The sequence below is a fragment of the Momordica charantia genome (genome assembly GCF_013281855.1).
Source record: "Momordica charantia cultivar OHB3-1 chromosome 4 unlocalized genomic scaffold, Mcharantia_2.0 BLBB01000004.1, whole genome shotgun sequence".
Lineage (NCBI taxonomy): Eukaryota > Viridiplantae > Streptophyta > Magnoliopsida > Cucurbitales > Cucurbitaceae > Momordica > Momordica charantia.
The window spans coordinates 2587667-2606580 of NW_028275162.1; the positions used below are offsets into that span (position 1 = coordinate 2587667).

At 30.7% G+C, this 18914-nt stretch overlaps 2 protein-coding genes across 2 annotated transcripts; one reads left to right on the top strand and one right to left on the bottom strand.

Moving 5' to 3' along the window:
* Positions 1–2582: 2582 nt before the first annotated feature.
* On the bottom strand, positions 2583–3918 carry DAZ1 (C2H2-like zinc finger protein). Its single transcript, XM_088123218.1, has one exon. The coding sequence runs from the start codon at positions 3752–3754 to the stop codon at positions 2792–2794; it is 963 nt and encodes a 320-aa protein (XP_087979344.1). The 5' UTR covers positions 3755–3918; the 3' UTR covers positions 2583–2791.
* A 3424-nt stretch (positions 3919–7342) lies between these two features.
* Positions 7343–8927, top strand: LOC148211640 (uncharacterized). Its single transcript, XM_088123290.1, has one exon. The coding sequence runs from the start codon at positions 7402–7404 to the stop codon at positions 8824–8826; it is 1425 nt and encodes a 474-aa protein (XP_087979416.1). The 5' UTR covers positions 7343–7401; the 3' UTR covers positions 8827–8927.
* Positions 8928–18914: the final 9987 nt, after the last annotated feature.

The window sequence follows — 18914 nt, forward strand, 5'->3', positions numbered from 1 at the left end:
GAAGCTTTTCTTTGCTAACTTCTACTGCTTCTCCGTAGAATCTGTGACTGACCCCATGTTGCGGCCAGTTGCTCCTAATTAAGGCAAAAATCGGTTTCGTTTAAACAGAGGACGTTAATTCTATTGGTTTAGGTTTAGCTACTTGTCAATCTGAACAAAACTCAACTGGTTAAGATACATATTCTCAATCAAAAGATCGGAGGTTCGAATCACTCCCTTGTTTGAATTTAAAAAATCTTTAGCCAGTTGGGTAGTTGCTAGGACGGATGGAAGCTGATTTTGGATTTTGATCTTTCATGGAACATTTTTTAACTATGTGCTTCATCAATTTCACGGAACTGAGCAATTTTATTTCATATGAAAGAGAGAGAGAAGCCAATTGTCACATGAAGCTACTATGGAGGAGATGTATCCAAGTAACAACCTTAGAATGATATTACTTTCAGGGAAACAGATGCCTTGGTTTATATATTTGTAACAATTTTCCAAGGACTAGACACTTTGACCGTAGCTTTTTTCCTTTTCCTTTTATGGTCCGATATCAAGGGCCCCACTCCTACTAATCAAGGACACCCGTGCTTGCCCCAAAGCTCATATCTAGGAACATCAAGTGTTTTATTTATTAAGCTTACCCGAAGTTTTAGAACAAAGCGACTTCAATAGATATATGAAGCATTCACAACCATCAAGTTTCAGATTCTGCTATTCAAGCTAACTTACTCTCTAACATGTACGATGATATTTCATAATTGAATGATGATGACTCGACCCTAACTGCTAGAAATATTCCCAGTCTCATATCGCATTTCCTTGGAGAAAACTCCAAAAATATTGCTTATTACTGACGTGGTGATGAAAAAACGAATAGTTACTGAGGGATTAAGATGTCCAATGGTAATCCTGAAAGGAGCAGACGATTGATTTTGAAAAAGTAAAAAAGTCTTGTTTTTTCTTTGCTATTAATATTCATGGATACATTACATCTGACTAAAGAAGCATGGATTATGGACTAATCAACAGATGCCCTTCTTTACCTTAAACTCAGTCGATGTCCAAACAGAATCTTGTAGATTGACAAATAAGAGAATAAGGCTTGATAATCCTAAAAATGACTTGAATGGTCGGATAGCAATATCTCAGAGAAGTTGACTAACAAATTAATCGATTGGTTAATATGTAAGATTATTTGGGAAGTGGCTAATAAAAGATGGAAGATTATTCTTATCTAAGTGAACCAATTAACTTATTGTTGATAACTGCATGGTTTAGCTCAATCTTTGAAGTGGATTGGATCACTAGACTGCCATCTACCAGATCAAGCTAGGGAAGGATTCGTTTATATGATTGAAACTCAAAAGCCTCGAGAAGGATCTGATAGCCGGATTTTACTTATGGTACATGATTGGTCAAGTTGTTCTTGTAACAACAGAGGAATGAAGAAAGTCTAATTAGCTGCTGACTACAGGAACTAAATGGGGCATCTACCCACTTGCTAGTTTGCTAAAGGCCAATATTTCTCCCCCCTATTATTAACTTCCTACGAAGAAATTAGCACTAAAGGACAGAGATAATCTCGTGAAGAAAGAAACTTTTATTAGGAAAGTATACAAATGGACTCTTTGAGAGAACTTTCTCGCATTCTCTAACTCACTTTCCTTACTTTCCTCACTTTCTTCACTTGATTGATTTACCTATGGGGACATCTCTCCGGAGAAGGATCCTTGGAGCTCAAGCAAAAAGATCTTTCTAAACTCCTCTTCAATCTTACATATTTTAGATGCTTCTTAATTTATTCTTATCTAAATGAGCATCTTTTATATGTGTATTTAAAATATTCGAGAACAATCTAGAAAGACTAATACATTCAAGAGAGATATGTAGAGACTCCAAGAAGTTAATAGATAGTTAGTATTGTATTTTAACAATTTCATCTATTAGGAGGCATCCCTTAAGGATGGATATAGGAGGAGACTTCTATTAAACTCACTCATGTTCAAATGATGGCCCATTCACATAACAAGTACATGATGAGCAATATCCAAGTGTATAGGTGGTACAAAAAAATTTCTCAAAAATCTCAAAAACTTACAAGGGATGTACAACAAAAGGAAACTTAAAAAGGACATCATATAGGGGAACTAGAATCTTAGAATTTAAAAAGAAAAAATATCCCAAAAATTCAGTGGATCAAAAACATTTAAGGCACAGTCACAATCGGGCTCCTAAATAAGGAAGTTGTTACTATGGAAAACACATTTCACATCTACTAAAAATAAAATACATAATGTGCAATTTCAAATTGTATAGGTGGTACAAATAATCCAAACTCAGTGGATCAAAAATTGAAGGCACAATAAAAGTCAGACTCCTGAATAAGGAATTAATTGCTATGGAAAACACATATCACATTAAAACATGGTTAAAGCTATATACAAAGCAATTAATCATAGCAACAGGGATTCCCCATCCTAGCTATGTATGAATGTTGGACCTAGTCAGATTTTCATTCAAAGGTAAACATCACAAAATGGAAGAGAAACCATTCACCAATCTGAAACGAATAGCTAGCTAGCCTTATGTAATTTACTATAATAAAGAGAAATTGCTTCTCAAATTTATATGTGTAAGAAATTTGCAAATGTCTACCTAAATGTGTAGCCAATAGAGAATTTCTTTTCACACCCCCCTAAAGCCAGACACAGATTGATGTTACAACATGTACTGAAGCCTAAATTACAACAATATTAACAATTCTGTTATAAAGAACCCAACAAAAGAATGAAGCTTATTCTTAAAGGCCCAACCTGAGATCCAGAGTGAGGCCTGAAGAATAGGAAGAAGAGGAGTCATCTTCAACAGGGGCAGGAGGCAAATTCAAGTCCAAATTAGCACAACCCTCTGTTGCTGTATTCTCCTCCACTCTCTCCCAATGGCACCTCTTGTGCCCACCAAGAGCTTGACCACTGGCAAAAACCCTCATACATATACTGCACTTGTGCCCTTTTCCAAAAAACATCGACATTCTATCCTCCAGATTGGAATTCCTCTCATGGCCATACAGAGCAGCGCTCTGAAACTGATTTTCCTCTGTTTCTTCATCGCCCCTTGCGATGGCGAAACAACCTTTCACGTTCTTGTGGCTTGCCCTGTGCCCCCCAAGCGCCTGGTGCGACCCGAACACTTTCTTGCAACTCGAGCATTCGAAACGACATGTCGTACCAACGCCGTCTAATTCGGGGATTTTATCGATCGCAATATTAGGGCTATTGGCCAGCATTATCAAGCAATCGGCGATGTCCTGTTCCTCTTCGGTGATTGCAGCTTCCAAACCGGCGGTAGGGCTACGACGAGGAGAAATCGAAATCGGGCGACGGACGAAATTAATCGGCGGATTAATACCCCGCCATTGACGTTCCGGATGGCACCTCATGTGTCCGAAAAGCGCTTTATCCGACCAAAAATTCTTTCCGCATTCGGTGCAGGGAGGAGTGATCTTCGGCGACCGAGGATCGGGCGGCTTCTTGCTATACTTAGGCTTCGAAACGCCGCTGCCGGTAACTCCGCCGTTGTCGATTCCGGACCGCTTCTTCCGCGGATTCTGGCGGCGCTTGGAGGCCGTGATGGTGTCGAAAGTCGAAGGAGAAGAAGGAAACACGGAAGTGAGTTCCGCCATTCGTAGTTGAAACGGAAAAGCGAGGTCGAGTGAAGTAGTGCTACTGGCAATGGCGGCGGAGTGAATATCTGCAGCATTCATGATGAAGAGAGAAGAAAGAGCTGCGAGAGAAGAAGAAGAAGAAGAAGAAGAAGAAGAATGTCTAACAATGGCGGAAGATTGGGGTTTGTAGGCTGAGAGCGGTTACTGGTTCTGAGACTGAAGAGTTTCTTCCTGTCACAGATGAGACGCACTTTCGCAGAACATGGCGGTTTTTTTTTTTCCTTTTTATATATATATTTTTTCTCTTTCAGTTGGTTACTGCGGTAGTTACGGGTGGGATTTCTTTTTTCTTTTTTTTTTCCCCCTCTCAACTGACTTCAATCTTACCTGTTAAGATGTGATCGTGACCGTTCATTTGAGAGACCGATGATTAATATGAAATATTTTTCTTTAAGTGTTAATGTTAATAGGAATATAAGATATACATATATATTTTAAGTTCAATAATACGTTGTTTAAAAAAAAAAAAAATCTATGTGGAGGTGAGAATTTGAATTTCTAATCGTTTTTGTTAATATTGTAATATTTTAATCAATGTGGAAATCTTAATTTTATGTAATATTTTTATAGAAATATGGATAAAATGTTGATATCAATGTCTACTTTTGAAAAAGTTGAGAAAAAAAATGCAAGAATAAGTATTTCGCCATTGTTAAATAAGTATAAAATTGTGTTAAATTACAAGTTTAGCCTTTAAATTTAGGAGTGTTAAAAAAATATGATGACTAAAAAAAATTGATCATTGTTTGAGTTAGATTATATAAACGTGTTTGAGTTGGGTTGGGTTCGACCCGAATTTATTATATTGTTTTAAATCCATTTATTTTATTTGCTCTAAAATTATACGTGGATATATTAATTTTAATTTTATTTCATTCAATGATTTCTTATGGATTGTTTATTGATCTACGTCAACTTTTAAAAATATTTTCTAAAAATTTTTTAGTGTAATTTTTCAATCGAACTCACAATCTCTTGGTTGGAGATGTATATTAATTACCACACTGAACTATGCTCGTTTTATGTAATCTATTATATACAAAATAAAAAGTTTAGGGATTTGTTAAACACTTTATAAAGAAACTTAATAGACATAACTTTGAAAGTTCATTGACTAAAAAATTTAACTTTAACTTTTTTTTAATTATTAATATTATGTCGACATTAGTAGTACTTTATTGATAATTAGGGTTTGTTGATATTTTGTCGATTGTTTTGCAATATAATGAAAATATCAATTTGGCTCTTATGTCAATGTAGGACCTATGGATATATAGAAGTTGTCAATATGTGACTTAAATTTAAAATTTGTCGGATAGAAATATTGTTTTTGGTTTTACGTTTATAAAATTTAAAATTATTAGAAGGTCAAAATACCAATTTGGTTCTTGCTTTGTGTTTAGTTTCAATTTGTTTCTATCCTTTAAAATTTTTTAATTTGGTTTGACCTTTATACTTTGAGATTAGTTTAAATTTGGTATTTATAACTTAGATTTCAAAGGATGTTTTTATAACCATTTTGCTTTATTTTGACTTTTGAAAAATAGACTTATTTGATAAGTAATGATTCTAAGTAAATTTTGAAAAAAATTGAAAATAGATGTATGTTTTTCAGAGTCTCATTCATTATTCTAATTTAGTTATCAGCTTAGTTGGAAAAAAAAAAAATCTCAAAATGACTTTAATCTTACCCAATCAAATTAGATTGTGATCATTTATTTTGCCCATACTGACATAGTGTATTAGGAGATCAGCCTGGTTAGCCCCGATCCAACGATAAATTTGATTTGTATTGGATAAGGATTTTGATCTTGAGGCTAAAGTGAGCATAGATAAGCGGTAATTGATATATATCTCAAACTAAAAGATTGTGAGTTCGATCCTCCACCACCACATATTATATTAAAAAAAAATTGATCTTAAGTTAATTGATTTAAATTTGATTAAAAAATGTCTTACTTTTATTAAATAAAATAACGTTTTAGTCTATTTCAAACGTAACAGTTTAGTCAGAATTGTTTGTTTCTTAATAGAATTCAATGAACACTTGTATTTGAACAATCGTAGAAGAAAAAGGGAGAGCGAGAAATTTTAGGAAGAATTTTCTGTCCCTAGAGCCGAAAATGAACCAATAGACTATTTGTGGTTTTTAAGGGTCTCTTTTGGTACGTTCCCATTTCTTATTTTTGTTTCTTTTTTTTTGTAATCAAGAAAAATAAAATGGTATGCCCCAACCCATGGATAATGAGAAAACAATATTTTTATTTAGGTCTTAATAATTTGCAAACGAAAATAAGAAACAATAAACTCGTTTTGTTGTTTCCAAAATTTCTACATAATTTTGAGAATGTTTCTAAATATGAGAATCAAGAAACATAAATAGTTGTTAAATGGTTAGATTTTTTAATAAATTTGGAAACCGAAACCATGAGACATAAATGTCACTATATCTGTCCTAACGTTTCTAGTATCTTGTTTCTATTTTCTCACTTTTTTAATAAAGAAAAGTAGAATTGCATAATTCCCAATATATGGGTGTAAGAATGATAAACCAGAATTTTATTTACGTTAAAACAAATTGAAAACGAAAATAAGAAATAAAAAACTTGCTATCATTTCTAAAATTTTTATACAATTTTGAGAATACTTATAAAATAGAGAAATAATAAATCTAAATAATTATCAAATACTTAGATTTTTAATAAAATTAATACGAAAACAAGAAACTAAAAAGTTAGGGATGAGACTCTAAAATATCACATCTTTTATGCATAGAATTGTGTACAAGTTAAAGAGCTATCTGTACCGGTCGATCCGGTTCGGTTCGATGGGCTTTAAAAAGAGAGTGAAAAATTTTCAAACTCACGCACTCCCTCGCGACTCCAGCGCTACCCACGACTCTCAGCATTCTGTGCTGGATGTCCAGGCTAAAAAACGAGCCTTTCTCTGTTTATTCAAAGTAGAATTTCCAGCCTTCGCTTCTCTTTTCAGGTATCAATCCCTTCTCCATTTTAGTTTTAATTCTATTTTTTCAGATAACCGTTCCGTATTTCAGTGGTGAAGGTGATTGTGAAATGTGTGTGTTCTTGAATAATAGTTTTTGTTTGTGATTGTGAGTTGTGCACTGTGTGTGTTCTTTGAATAATCGCACTGAACTAATCATTTTTTGCTAGGGTTTTTATTATTGTTATTGTTTTTTGAGCCCTTCTATGAATTTGTTGCGATTCTGTTCCATTGAACTGATGTTAGTTTTGACTCTCAATGATCAAATGCAAATGCCGTTTGATCGATGTGATGTTGTTATTTTGAAAAGATGGGTTTGTGATATTGGGGTTCTTGCCCTGGTTTTTGTCTACTAAGCCTTTGGATTAAATATTGATGGTATTCAAATTCATAGAACAATGAGATGGAATAGTTCGATTAACAAGTAAAAGAGAGAAAAAAAAAGCACAAAAACGAAAAGTTCCTTATGCAAAGAAGAAAATCCTTCTCTATGAGCAGCCAATGCAAACTTATTACCAGCCATTTTCTCTTCCCATTGACATCTGCTAATGTTAATTTCATATGAATTTTCTTTTTTCTTGACAGTAAACAAAATGCATGGTACAATTTCTTTGCTCAAAAAATTGAAGAATGAGGACCAAAATTTAGTAGCTCGTCCATGGGAAGATCTGCCAAAGGATGTTATGGAGAAAATTGGTTTGAATCTTAATTCAACTGATTACATTCATGCCTCTGTTGTTTGCAAATCATGGCTATCACTTTTACAATCTGATATTTCAAGACCTCAAATTCCTTGGATTTTGCTTCCTCATCAATCTGATGACCATAGCCTAAAATTCTTCAACTTTTTGGAAGTCAAATATCACATCTTAAGGTTGCCTAAGGGTCTTGAAGGGGGATATATTTTTGGGAGTTCCAAAGGATGGCTTGTTGTTGTGTTTAGGAGAAGAAGAAGATCAGGATGGTACCATGTCTATCTTTTGAATCCAATCTCAGGTGTCAAGTGTAGGCTTCCGCCGCTTCCAAATTATATATCTCTTCAACGGGTCGAAATATCTTCGTCGAATGCTTCACAATGTAATGTGGTTGCAATCGTTAACAACTCCAAAGAACTTGCTTTTTACCTACCAGAAAATGGCAGATGGAAAGTTGTATCGATTTCTAGTAGAGTTGGAGAAGATTGTAGTTTGGTTGACATCTTGTTTTGTCGTCGGAAGCTCCATATTTTGGTTAATAGTCTAAGTGGAAAAGGGAAGATCGAAGATGTTAAAATCAAGCTACCGAATTATGGTGGAATTATTCCAGTCACTTTGATTCGTGACTTATATGAGATGCTACCTTCTAATGTTGGGCGTAGAATTTCTTTACGACATCGTCCTATATCCTATTTGGTCGAGTCGACCGAAGGACGAGTCATGCTAATTCATAAACATAAACTAAATGAAGAAGTGAGCGACGATGAGGAGGAAGATGAAGAAGAAGAATACTTCAGTGAAGAAGAAGATGATAACAACAGATACTACAGTGATGAAGACGACGACTACGACGACGGATACTACAGTGAAGAAGACGACTATGACGAAGATGAAGAAGGCTACACTAAAGAAGAAGACAAGCAAGAAGAAGACGACTACTCTGAAGAAGAAGAAGACGACGATGACCACGACGAATATGAAGAAGATGATGATGATAATGAGAGTGAGGAAAAAGAAGATGATCACAGTGACGGAGACGAAGATGAAGAGTTTGATCGGTATGTATTATCTAGTTTGAATGGATTTCGGGTCTATAAGATGAAATATTTGGGAGGCAAGAAGAGGCTTTGCAAGAAGAAAGGCTTAGGAAAGGAGCAGGCAATGCTTTTATCATACAAATCTAGATCCTGCCTCCATGTTACTAGTAATCTTCTCCAAGGAAATTCCATTTACTTTGGAATGGGTTATGCAAATGAGGATGATCATGAAAATTCATTTTTGGTCAACTTCAGTGGCATATGTGACCTAGATTATTTCACCATACAACCCTTAATTCCTACCTTTGATTATGAATGGAAACCCCAGTCTATGTGGTTTCTACCAAGTTTGTTACCTGTTAAGGGCGATGACTAAAGATATATAACTTTGTCTCTAATATATATATGTTATTATCTAATTTCATCTCTAGTTCAGTTTCAATGTAACTTGTAGATTTTTTTCCCCATATATTGAATTAGAAATACCTTACGTTTAGATTCAGTGAATTAAACACAAAAAAATACACTTTTAAGTATGTAGTTGTCTATTTGGTATTTGAAATTTTTCAATATAGACATCTTTTATTATTTGAGGTTTGAGAAAGAGTTCTGAATAGTTAATTGATCGTTAGTTGACTAGTTCATTTCTGATTTTCTCTCTTCCTCTCACTTTCTCGTTATTTTTTTTTCATCTCCGACCAATGTTGTTGCCATCATCGTTGACCCACCACCTGTCATTGCCGCGTTGTCCTTTTTGTTGTTGTCACCCCATCATTACACCACCCTTGTGCTTTACCTTGCCGCCAGGGACAAGAAGGAGAAAGGGAGGTCTCCCAAGTTCCAGATAAGAAATGAAGGAGAGAGGAAGACCTCCCTCTCTCCCTTCTTGTCCTAATGGTGGACACCTTTTTTGTTATCCAAAGGTGAAGATTCTGAAGTGGGCGAACACTCGGTCCAGCGGACGAACATGGCGGGCTCCGGCTCCACGCATCTACTGACACCTTTCGAAACACTTTTGAGTGTGCGCTTTAGTTTTCGAATGTGTCGTTCAGCCTCACGAGTCTACAAGCCTTTCTCATTCCAGTGCTCACTTTTAGTAGCGGCCTTTAGTCTTTTGATTAGAGTAGGGGTCTCGAGAGAGCAGAGCGTGGCATGGAGAGAACCAAATAAACACCTTTTTTGGTTCAAAATAGACATTTACTTTAAACCTCCAAGACCAAAAAGTATATTTTCCCCATTAAATATGTTGAAGAAAAAAATATTAAAATTAAGACAATTTAAAATAGATTGATACTGTAGACCATAGATAATGGAGCATTAAAAATATTATAGTCTTTCGGGAAAAAAACCTTATAAATTCATATATTATCATTATTTTAGTGTTTATTGACACTAAATATTTGGTTGGATAAATTTGAAATTTTTAAGGGGTCAGAAATGAAATCGAAAACTACATAGATTGTAAAATATAAATAAAAATAAGTAAAGAAAATAAGCTTCCAAATAACATTAGGGTGATTATATAGTTTTTCATCTAGACGAGATAATGAAAATTTGGTATTACACATGGTTTGACTAACTAATGAATACTATAGTAAAATAAGTTATTGTATATAAAAGTATCTAACATATATTAGTTTTAATAATGGCATATATTATAACATTCTTAGGTTTTTTTTAAAAAATATATATATACACATATTATTCCATAATTTAATGTATTTTAAATTAAAACTACATGACACCATATTATTAAAAAAAAATCATATGGATTAGAATTCGAATATAAATTAAATAAATAAATAATTTGTTCATGTCTTCCAAATTATTAGTTTAGTATAAATATGTTCCAATATTCACATTGAGAATTTTTTTTCTTTTTCTTTGAAAAATCTGGATGCTCCAAAATTTAAAATTTAGAAGGTATATTTTATAAAATATCACCAATTTTTTTATAATATAACATAAATTTAAATATTCTAGTTAACTAAAAATTAAAATCTAGCTAAAGTAATAAGTCATATATTCTCAACCAAATTCAATTCGAGTTTTGACTGATGAGCTTAAGACATTGTTTGGGTATCCGCCTGTGCCAGCCTAACATCTAATAATAGTATCGGTCTGGGAACAAATTTTAGATTAAATTTGAACCAACTCATCGGTTTGGTCGATGAAATAATCAATTGTGTAATTATTTTAAAAAAATGTATTTCAATGTTTTTTTAAACAAATTTTATAAAAAATTTATTAGATCGATATTTTTTAAAAGTTAAGTTATTTTCTAAATTAATTTTTTTTTACATTTAAGTTATGTTCTAAATCTTGGAGATTTAAAATTATTTTGGAATATTATTTTTTTACTAAAATTAGAAAAAAAAGGAGAGAGACTTTACTCACTCGTCTTCTCTCACATGGTTGAAATCCATATGATTTTTAAATTTAACGATTATAAAACACTTAATCAAACTAAATTTTATCACCTATTCAAATTAAATTATATTCTATGTTTTCTAAATCCATAAATGGTTTTCCAATTTCACTCTAGTTTTTTTTTCTTTATCACTTAATCAAATTAAATTAAATAAATTCACTAATCTAACTTTATTATTTCTCTGAACATTAATTGTCAAATGAAAATTTGTGATATGGGTTGAGCAAGTATACAGAACAATACTGCCTATGCATAGGTGAGCTTCTACTAACTTTTTTTTTTCTTTCTCGAAACAAATGTGGAGGAGGAGGAGGGAGGAAAGACCTCCCTCTCTCTCCTCACCGATGCAAACAACATCAAACGGCAATAACTCGGTGCAACGACGGTCGGAGATAGGTTGGTGTCAGCAATACGTTGGTTGAAGATAGGAGAGAAAAAGAAGAAGGGAAAACCACAAATAATCAAATAACCATAAAAAATAAAACTATTTTTCAAACTTTAGAACTAAAAGTATGCATTGTGAAACTTATAGACTAAAAATATATTTATCTCAATTAAATATGTTTAATAAAAAATATTAATATATTTCTTAACTAATTGGGAGGCAATATGTAGAGAACTGAGATTACAAACAGTATTGTATTAACAAAAAAATAATAAATAAATTTGAAATTTTTAAGTGGTCATAAATGAAATTGAAAATCACATAAATTGTAAAATATAAATAAAAAAATCAAAGAAAATAAGTTATTTTTTCTAAATAACATAAAGGTTTGATTAACCAATGAATAATATCTCTAGTAAAAGATATTATTGTATATAACAATATCTATCATATATTAGTTTTGATAATGGTATCTATCATAACATTCTTAGCTTTTTTTTTTAAAAAAAATACACATATTATTCCATAATTTTTTATGTATTTTAAGTTAAAGATATTCAACACCATATTATTTAAAAAAAAATCCTATCCAATACAATTCGAATGTAAAATAAATAAATAAATAACCTGATGATACACTCAAATTAGGAGTTTGATATAAATATGTTCAAATATTTACATCGAAACTGTTTTTAGAAAATCTAGATGTTCCAAACCCTAAAATGTTTAGGATATATATTTTATAAAACATTACCATTTTTTTAATATAACAAAAATTTAGCTATATATTCCTGTTAACTTTCTTTTTTTATAAATAATATATTTCTGTTAATTAAAACATAGTTAAATTAGTCGAGTCATATATCATGTCTGTGCTAGCCTAACATCTAATAGTTAGAGTCATGTCCTATCTTCTAGATTGATATTTAAAAAGAAAAAGTTATTTTTATTTTTAATTTTAATTTTTTCAACTTTTCCATAAAATTATTAATACTAAATTAATTTTTTTTAACTAAAAAGTATAATTGATATATTTAATTTAAGGTGCATTATTTTTAAAAGATTTAAGTAGCATTTTTTTTTCTTTTTTCTTTTTTCTTTTCTCTTTTTATCTCTTAGCTTTTCTTTTCCTCTTATCTTTCTCTCTCTTCCTTCCTCTTCGTTCTTCTCCATTAATACTTATTTGGCAGTGCCAATCAATCTTTTCAATGTTTAAAATTGCTTGAACATGCCAATGTAAAAGATATATTTTTTTTAATGTAAAACAAATGGGACATATGAGAGTCTAAAACTCCAAATTCAAGAGAAGAAGTAGATGTGGAGCTATGTTTACTTGCTAACAAAATGTAAAAGATGAAAGAAAACAAAAATAAAGAAAAGGAGTCCAGAAATTCAACGGATGGATTGGGATAAATTTAATCATTTATATTAGATATCTACATATGAAACTTTTATTGTTGGGTCAAGGGCAAGAACTTATTTACAGTAGATCTGGACTGGAGCCTCAAACATATATAGACTAAGTAACCTTAACAAAATAACTCAGTGCCAAGTAGAAGATAGGCCAAAGCTCTCCCCTGATTTTGATAAAACTTTCTTTCTTGTTTTTCTGTAAGAATTTTCTTATTGTTTTTCTCTTTTTCCATTTTTTAAAAGAATTTTCTTATTTTGTTTACTGAAAAATACATGAAAGGAAAATTTTCCAATTTCAAAAAAGGAAAAAAAATAGTTACTACTATATATATAATTTTTAATGGTTTATAATGTGTGTATATATGATTTCTTTGTATAACTATGATAATTTTTTAAAACGATTTTTCTTCAACACTTCAAACGGTGCGGCCTCTGCTTCAACATTTTTTATCTAATTATTGACAGTAATTTCAAAATTTATTTTTCTTTTTAATTTATACGTTTCTCATTATATATAAGTAATATTTTTTTCTATAAATGACAGTATCTATATCTTTTATTTATTCTCTATAATATCAAATTTTTAGATTTGATTGTTTCTATTATATATCATTTTTAATTTGAGTTTTACCAATTTTAAAGAAGTCAACAATTCAGAGATTAATTGTCTAAGTTGTACTTTTCTTTAACTTTACTGAATTTGAGGTTATTTTGAATATAATAGAGTACTACAAAAATATATTAATAGTTAGTAAAAAATCTATCTGAACAAAAATTTTGTATTTGTCAAGCTCCCATGAATAAAAATTCTAGATCCGCCACTTATTAACTAATTAATAAGGAAGGATCTGTAGGGATAGGGTCTGCCTTCGAAAAAAACGACTTCCAAAGGTTGTTGAAGGAGAATAGGAAAGAGAAGAAAGAAAAGGAAAATAAAATGCATAAAAATAATATAAAATTAATAAATATTGTCGGTATTTGTTAGTGACAATAATGAAAGTTTATTTCAAATAACTTTTAAAATAATTTTCTAAAGATTGGGATGAAAACTATCATTTTTCGAAACATATAAACCAAATATAAATTTATTCTCAAACTAATGTAACAAAAGTGTATTTACACTATGTGGCTCTTTGGTTGAAGGTTTCGGAAGGTAACCTGAGATTAAGTTCACTCAGAATCAAAGATAACTGTAATTTTGTTTTTGATAAGATAATTGTATTTGATTTGTATATATGTCTCATATTAAGACGTTTGAGATTAAGATCTCTGAAAATAAATTATATATATATATATTTATTTTGTGTGATTATTTTAGATATGCATTTATGTAATGGTAAACATTGATTAATAACTAATCAAATTTAATTAAGTGAATTATATAAGTTTAATTTATAAATAATTTTATATTAACTTTCTAAATTTTAAATTCACAATTTAACATAATAATCAATTGAACAATTAATAATAAATATTTAACAAAATGATATCTGTGTATAAATATTTAGAATTAATCAAAATTAATTTTTTTTGTAGTATAACATATGGGGAAGGGGATTCGAACTCACAACATCACGGTTAATTTTATTTAACAATCAATCTTAATAATTATCATAAAAATAGTGTTTTAACAAAATTAATATTTTACTGCATCAATCTATTAATTTTTTATTAGAAAAAATTAAGAATATACTTTAGTAAATTAATTTATTACAATAGAATAATTAATTTAGATAAATTTTTAATATTATTTTATTAATTATAAATTTAATTGAAATATTGTGACGAATTTTAATTAATTTATGTTAATAAAATAAAGTAAATAATTTACGGAGAATGAGAGAGATAAAAACCTAAAACAAAATGCAGGACAAACTCATCGAAAATGAGAGGGCAAAGAATACCGTTGTCAATGGAGTATGCTTGGAGTAAGCTAAACTATTCTCCAGAAAAGTCTTCAAATCTATAAACAAACAATAGCTTTAATTACCTATGTTCATTCTCACCCAGCAAACTCCCAATCAAATGGCCCTATAAATTTATTGAGTTGGATTGTTTGGGTCAAATTAGCCCAAACACGACGATCCAACCCACATATAGAGGTATCGGGCTGGATCTATCCGCTCCAACGATAACTTTAGGGTAGATTCGTAGTAGTTTGGTACCCATATAATATATATATGTATGTGTATATATATTTATGTATGTGTATATATATATATATATATATATATATATATATATATATATATATATTAATAAAAAACTTGCATTGAGCTTATGAAATCTGGAAACAAATTGCAACAAGATTTAAATGTGGTAAAATAAATCAATGAGTAATCTCAGATATTTAAATATCAAAATTTGATTCCTACTAGAATCCTATAAATAAGTAGGAGTATAACCTACTTAAACACAACACAACACATCACAATTTCTGTCTCTAAATTTTTATGCATTTTATTCGAAGACGATGGAAGTTTTTACTGCGATCTGATGGAACTCGGTAACTTTTCTTAATTTAATTGTCTTTTTCATAATTTATATTCTGTCAAATTATTCCCGTTTTCTTCAAACTCTCCTTTTGCTCTGCTAATTAAGAATAAAATATTAGAGTTTTTAAAGATTTTTTTGAAGTAAAGAGTTTATATTTATTTTTAAAGTAAAAGTAAAAGTAAAATTTTTAGAATCAAACTATGGTTAATTCACTTTTGCTCTGCTACAAAGAATGAAATATTAGAGTTTTTAAAGTCTTTTTTTCAGTAAAAAGTTTATATATTTGTAAAATTAAGTTTTAGGAATTAAGTTATTAAAGTTAAACTATGGTTAGATCCACTTTTACTCTGCTGGAAGAAGAAAACATTAAGAGTTTTTTTAAAGGTGTTTTAGAGGTTGGTTTATACTTATAGTTAAAAGTAAAAGTAAATTTTAAGAATTAAAGTAATAGATCCACTTTTGCTCTACTAGGAAGAAGAAAATATTAGATTTTATATTTGTTGTTAAATTAAAAAGTAAAATTTAGAAATTAATCTAATTTAATTTATTTTTTGACAGTTTTAAAGTTATTTTTTAAATTTTAGAGATTAAAATTATTTTGAAATTTTATTTTTTAAATTTTTACTAAACTAAAAAAGGAGAGAGAATTTACTCATTATCTTCTCTCCCATTGTCCATTTCTAAATTAATTATCACTTAATCAAACTAAATTTTATCACCTAATCAAGTTAAATTTTATTGTCAAAGTAACCATACGGGTTTTGAATTTCACGAGTTGTTTTTCTTTTTATCACTTAATTAAATTAAATTAAATTAATTCACTAATCTAACCTTAATATTTCTATCAACATTAATTATCAAATGAAAATTTGTGACGTGAGCTGAGCCAACAGAAGAATACTGCCTACTACGCATAGGTGAGCTTCTACCAACTTTTTTTATTTTTATTTTTAATCTTTATCAAAAAGAATTAAATTATGTCACTTTCTTTTTTAAGATAATTATGTGACTTATTTTTGTTGCTTTATTTTTATTGGATTTAGTTGATAAAGACCCACTAAAAATTTTTAATTAAGAGTTCTCATGTGTTTAGACAAATATTACGGATTAGGAAGATTTTAGATTAAAACATAATTTTTTTTTAAAGATTAATAAAAATTTTACTGAAGTTTTATTGTATTCTTGCTCAGATAAACTTTGTTATTATACTATTCAACTAATTGACTATATAACTTTAATTTCAATGATTATAAACTAATGTGATTTTTGTTGAATTTTCTTGACAGGCAAAAAAATTAAGAGTAAAGTTGATTGGTCGAGAGGAAGGTTCAACCATATTGGTCGCACTATAACATTGCTAAAGGAGGTTTATCCAACCAATGACTATAACTTTAATTTAAATGAAAAAGGTCAACATCAGCTCAGCTCAACAGTTAAGACATCTTCTTCATTCTCTAAAGGTTGGAAGTTCAATCTCTCAACCCCACATTTGTTGACAGGTAAGAAATTTCGTAGATCTACAAGAAGGCTGAAACGTATTGGTACTATAAAGTTTCAAAAAAATGAGGATGAAAATATACCATATGATCCATGGAATAGTGTGCCAAAAGATATCATGGAGGGAATTGCTTTGCATTTTAGTTCAACTGATTATATTCATAGCTCTATGGTTTGCAAATCATGGCAAGCACTTCTTCTGCAATCTGATATTGTTAGGCCAAAAGTGCTTTGGCTTTTGCTTCCACATCGCTCAACTAGAGACACCATGCAATTCTACAATGTTTTGGAGGACAAATTTCACACCATTGTGTTGCCAAAGGTCATTGATGGGAGTAGGGTTTTTGTTGGGGGGTGTTCCAAAGGTTGGGTTATTTTCATGGATAAAGTTACGTTTGAGATCTCTCTTTTTAATCCCATCACTCGGGTCGAGTACTTCCTTCCATCGTCACCAATCATGTCGTCTTTACAGCGCGTTGAATTATCTTCATCGAATATTTCAGAGTGTACTGTGGCTGCATTCTTTGACGGTTTTGGAAAATTGGCTTTGTATAGATTGGGAGACAAAAGGTGGGAAGTTTTTTCAATTTCTTGTGGACTTGAACAAAACTATACTCTGGTTGACATATTGTTTTGTCGTCGTGGGCTTCATGTGTTGATCAAGAGTGAAAGTGGCGATGGGAAGATTGAAGATATCGTTGTCAAGTTACCAAACAAGGACGAAGTTATTCCAATCAGTTTGATTCATGATGTAGACAATAAAAACAAGCACTTAATTGAGGTTGGTGACTTGCCACCTTTTTTTGGATTTAGAGTATTTCAAAGCCATTTTCATAACTCGTATTTAGTTGAGTCGATCAAAGGTCAAGTGATGTTAGTTCAAAAGCAATACAACTCATTTTTCGTCTTGCGACAAGAACAGGTAGATATAGTCCATGAGTTCTTTGACATAACTAATAGTTACGTCAACGAAGAAGAGGAAAAAATCAACAAGATGAACATCAACAAAAAAAGGAAAAGGGAAAAATCAAACGACATGACATTGAAGCACGTGACGTCTGACGTGGATGGATTCAAGATCTATTGGATAGAAGATTTGGCAAACAACAACAAAGATGGCAAGAACTTGGGAGAGGAGCAAGCATTGTTTTTGTCAAGCAAGTCTAGATTGTGCCTTCCAAGTACTACTAATAAACTCCAAGGGAATGTCATTCACTTTATAATTGATCGTTGTAATGTGGATGATGATCATGGGTCATATTTGATCGACGTCAATGGCGTATATCGCTTCGATTATTCGAGTGTACAACCGTTGATTCCTAAATTTGAGTATGCATGGCACTCCGACATGATGTGGTTTGTACCAAATTTGTGGTATGGAGAATGTTTCGTACTATTCTAGTGCTAAATTTTTTCCTTTAAAATTGGTATGATAGTACTTTTTTAACCATATGTTCAGGTGGAAATTTGATTCTCCAATCTTTTAGTCAAATTTATAGTTCCTTAAATAATTGAACTATGCTTACAATAACAACATAATAATCTTTTAGTCAAATTTATAGTTCCTTAAATAATTGAACTATGCTTACAATAACAACATAATAATAATTCATATGATTTTGTTGAATCCCTTAAAAGTATCCTAACAATTACTAGACGTGAATTGTTTTGTTATTAAGAAATTGACATTTTAAAAATTCATAAATAAATATATAACTAAAAGCAAATAGAAGATTATCATAGAAGTTATGACTTGTAAGTGTAGCAAAAAAATTCCATAATTCACATCTAATATCAATTATTTAGGACAAGGACAACCATTTTTGTTTTTGATTTGTAGTTTTTCTATTTTCTATTTTCTATTTTTAGTTTTGTCTTACGTTTTCAAAAGTTAAAGAGTTGGGAGAGATATACTTGAGAAAAGTTAAAGAGTTGGAGAGATATACTTGAGAAAGAAGAATCTATATGACATATCATAATGTGATAGGGTGGGAGTAGGAGATGTCATCTTCATCTTTATTGTTGCGCCTCTACTTAATAGCTCGAGGAGAAGTGCAAGTGCACATTATCACAAGTAATACATGGAAATATTCCAAGTTCGTCTCCACAAGGACTAGTTTTCTTTTAAAAAAGAATTTGTAAACTGCTTGATTAGTAATTGGGTTTGGGATAAAAATTTGGTGAATATGTTGGGAAACACAATTTAAAAACACAGGGATTAAAAAGATGAATTACACCTACC

Bases quoted from the DNA above. Each gene is read 5' to 3' on its own strand.
- LOC148211640 (XM_088123290.1), top strand. From the start codon at position 7,402: ATGGAGAAAATTGGTTTGAATCTTAATTCAACTGATTACATTCATGCC.
- DAZ1 (XM_088123218.1), bottom strand. From the start codon at position 3,754: ATGAATGCTGCAGATATTCACTCCGCCGCCATTGCCAGTAGCACTACT.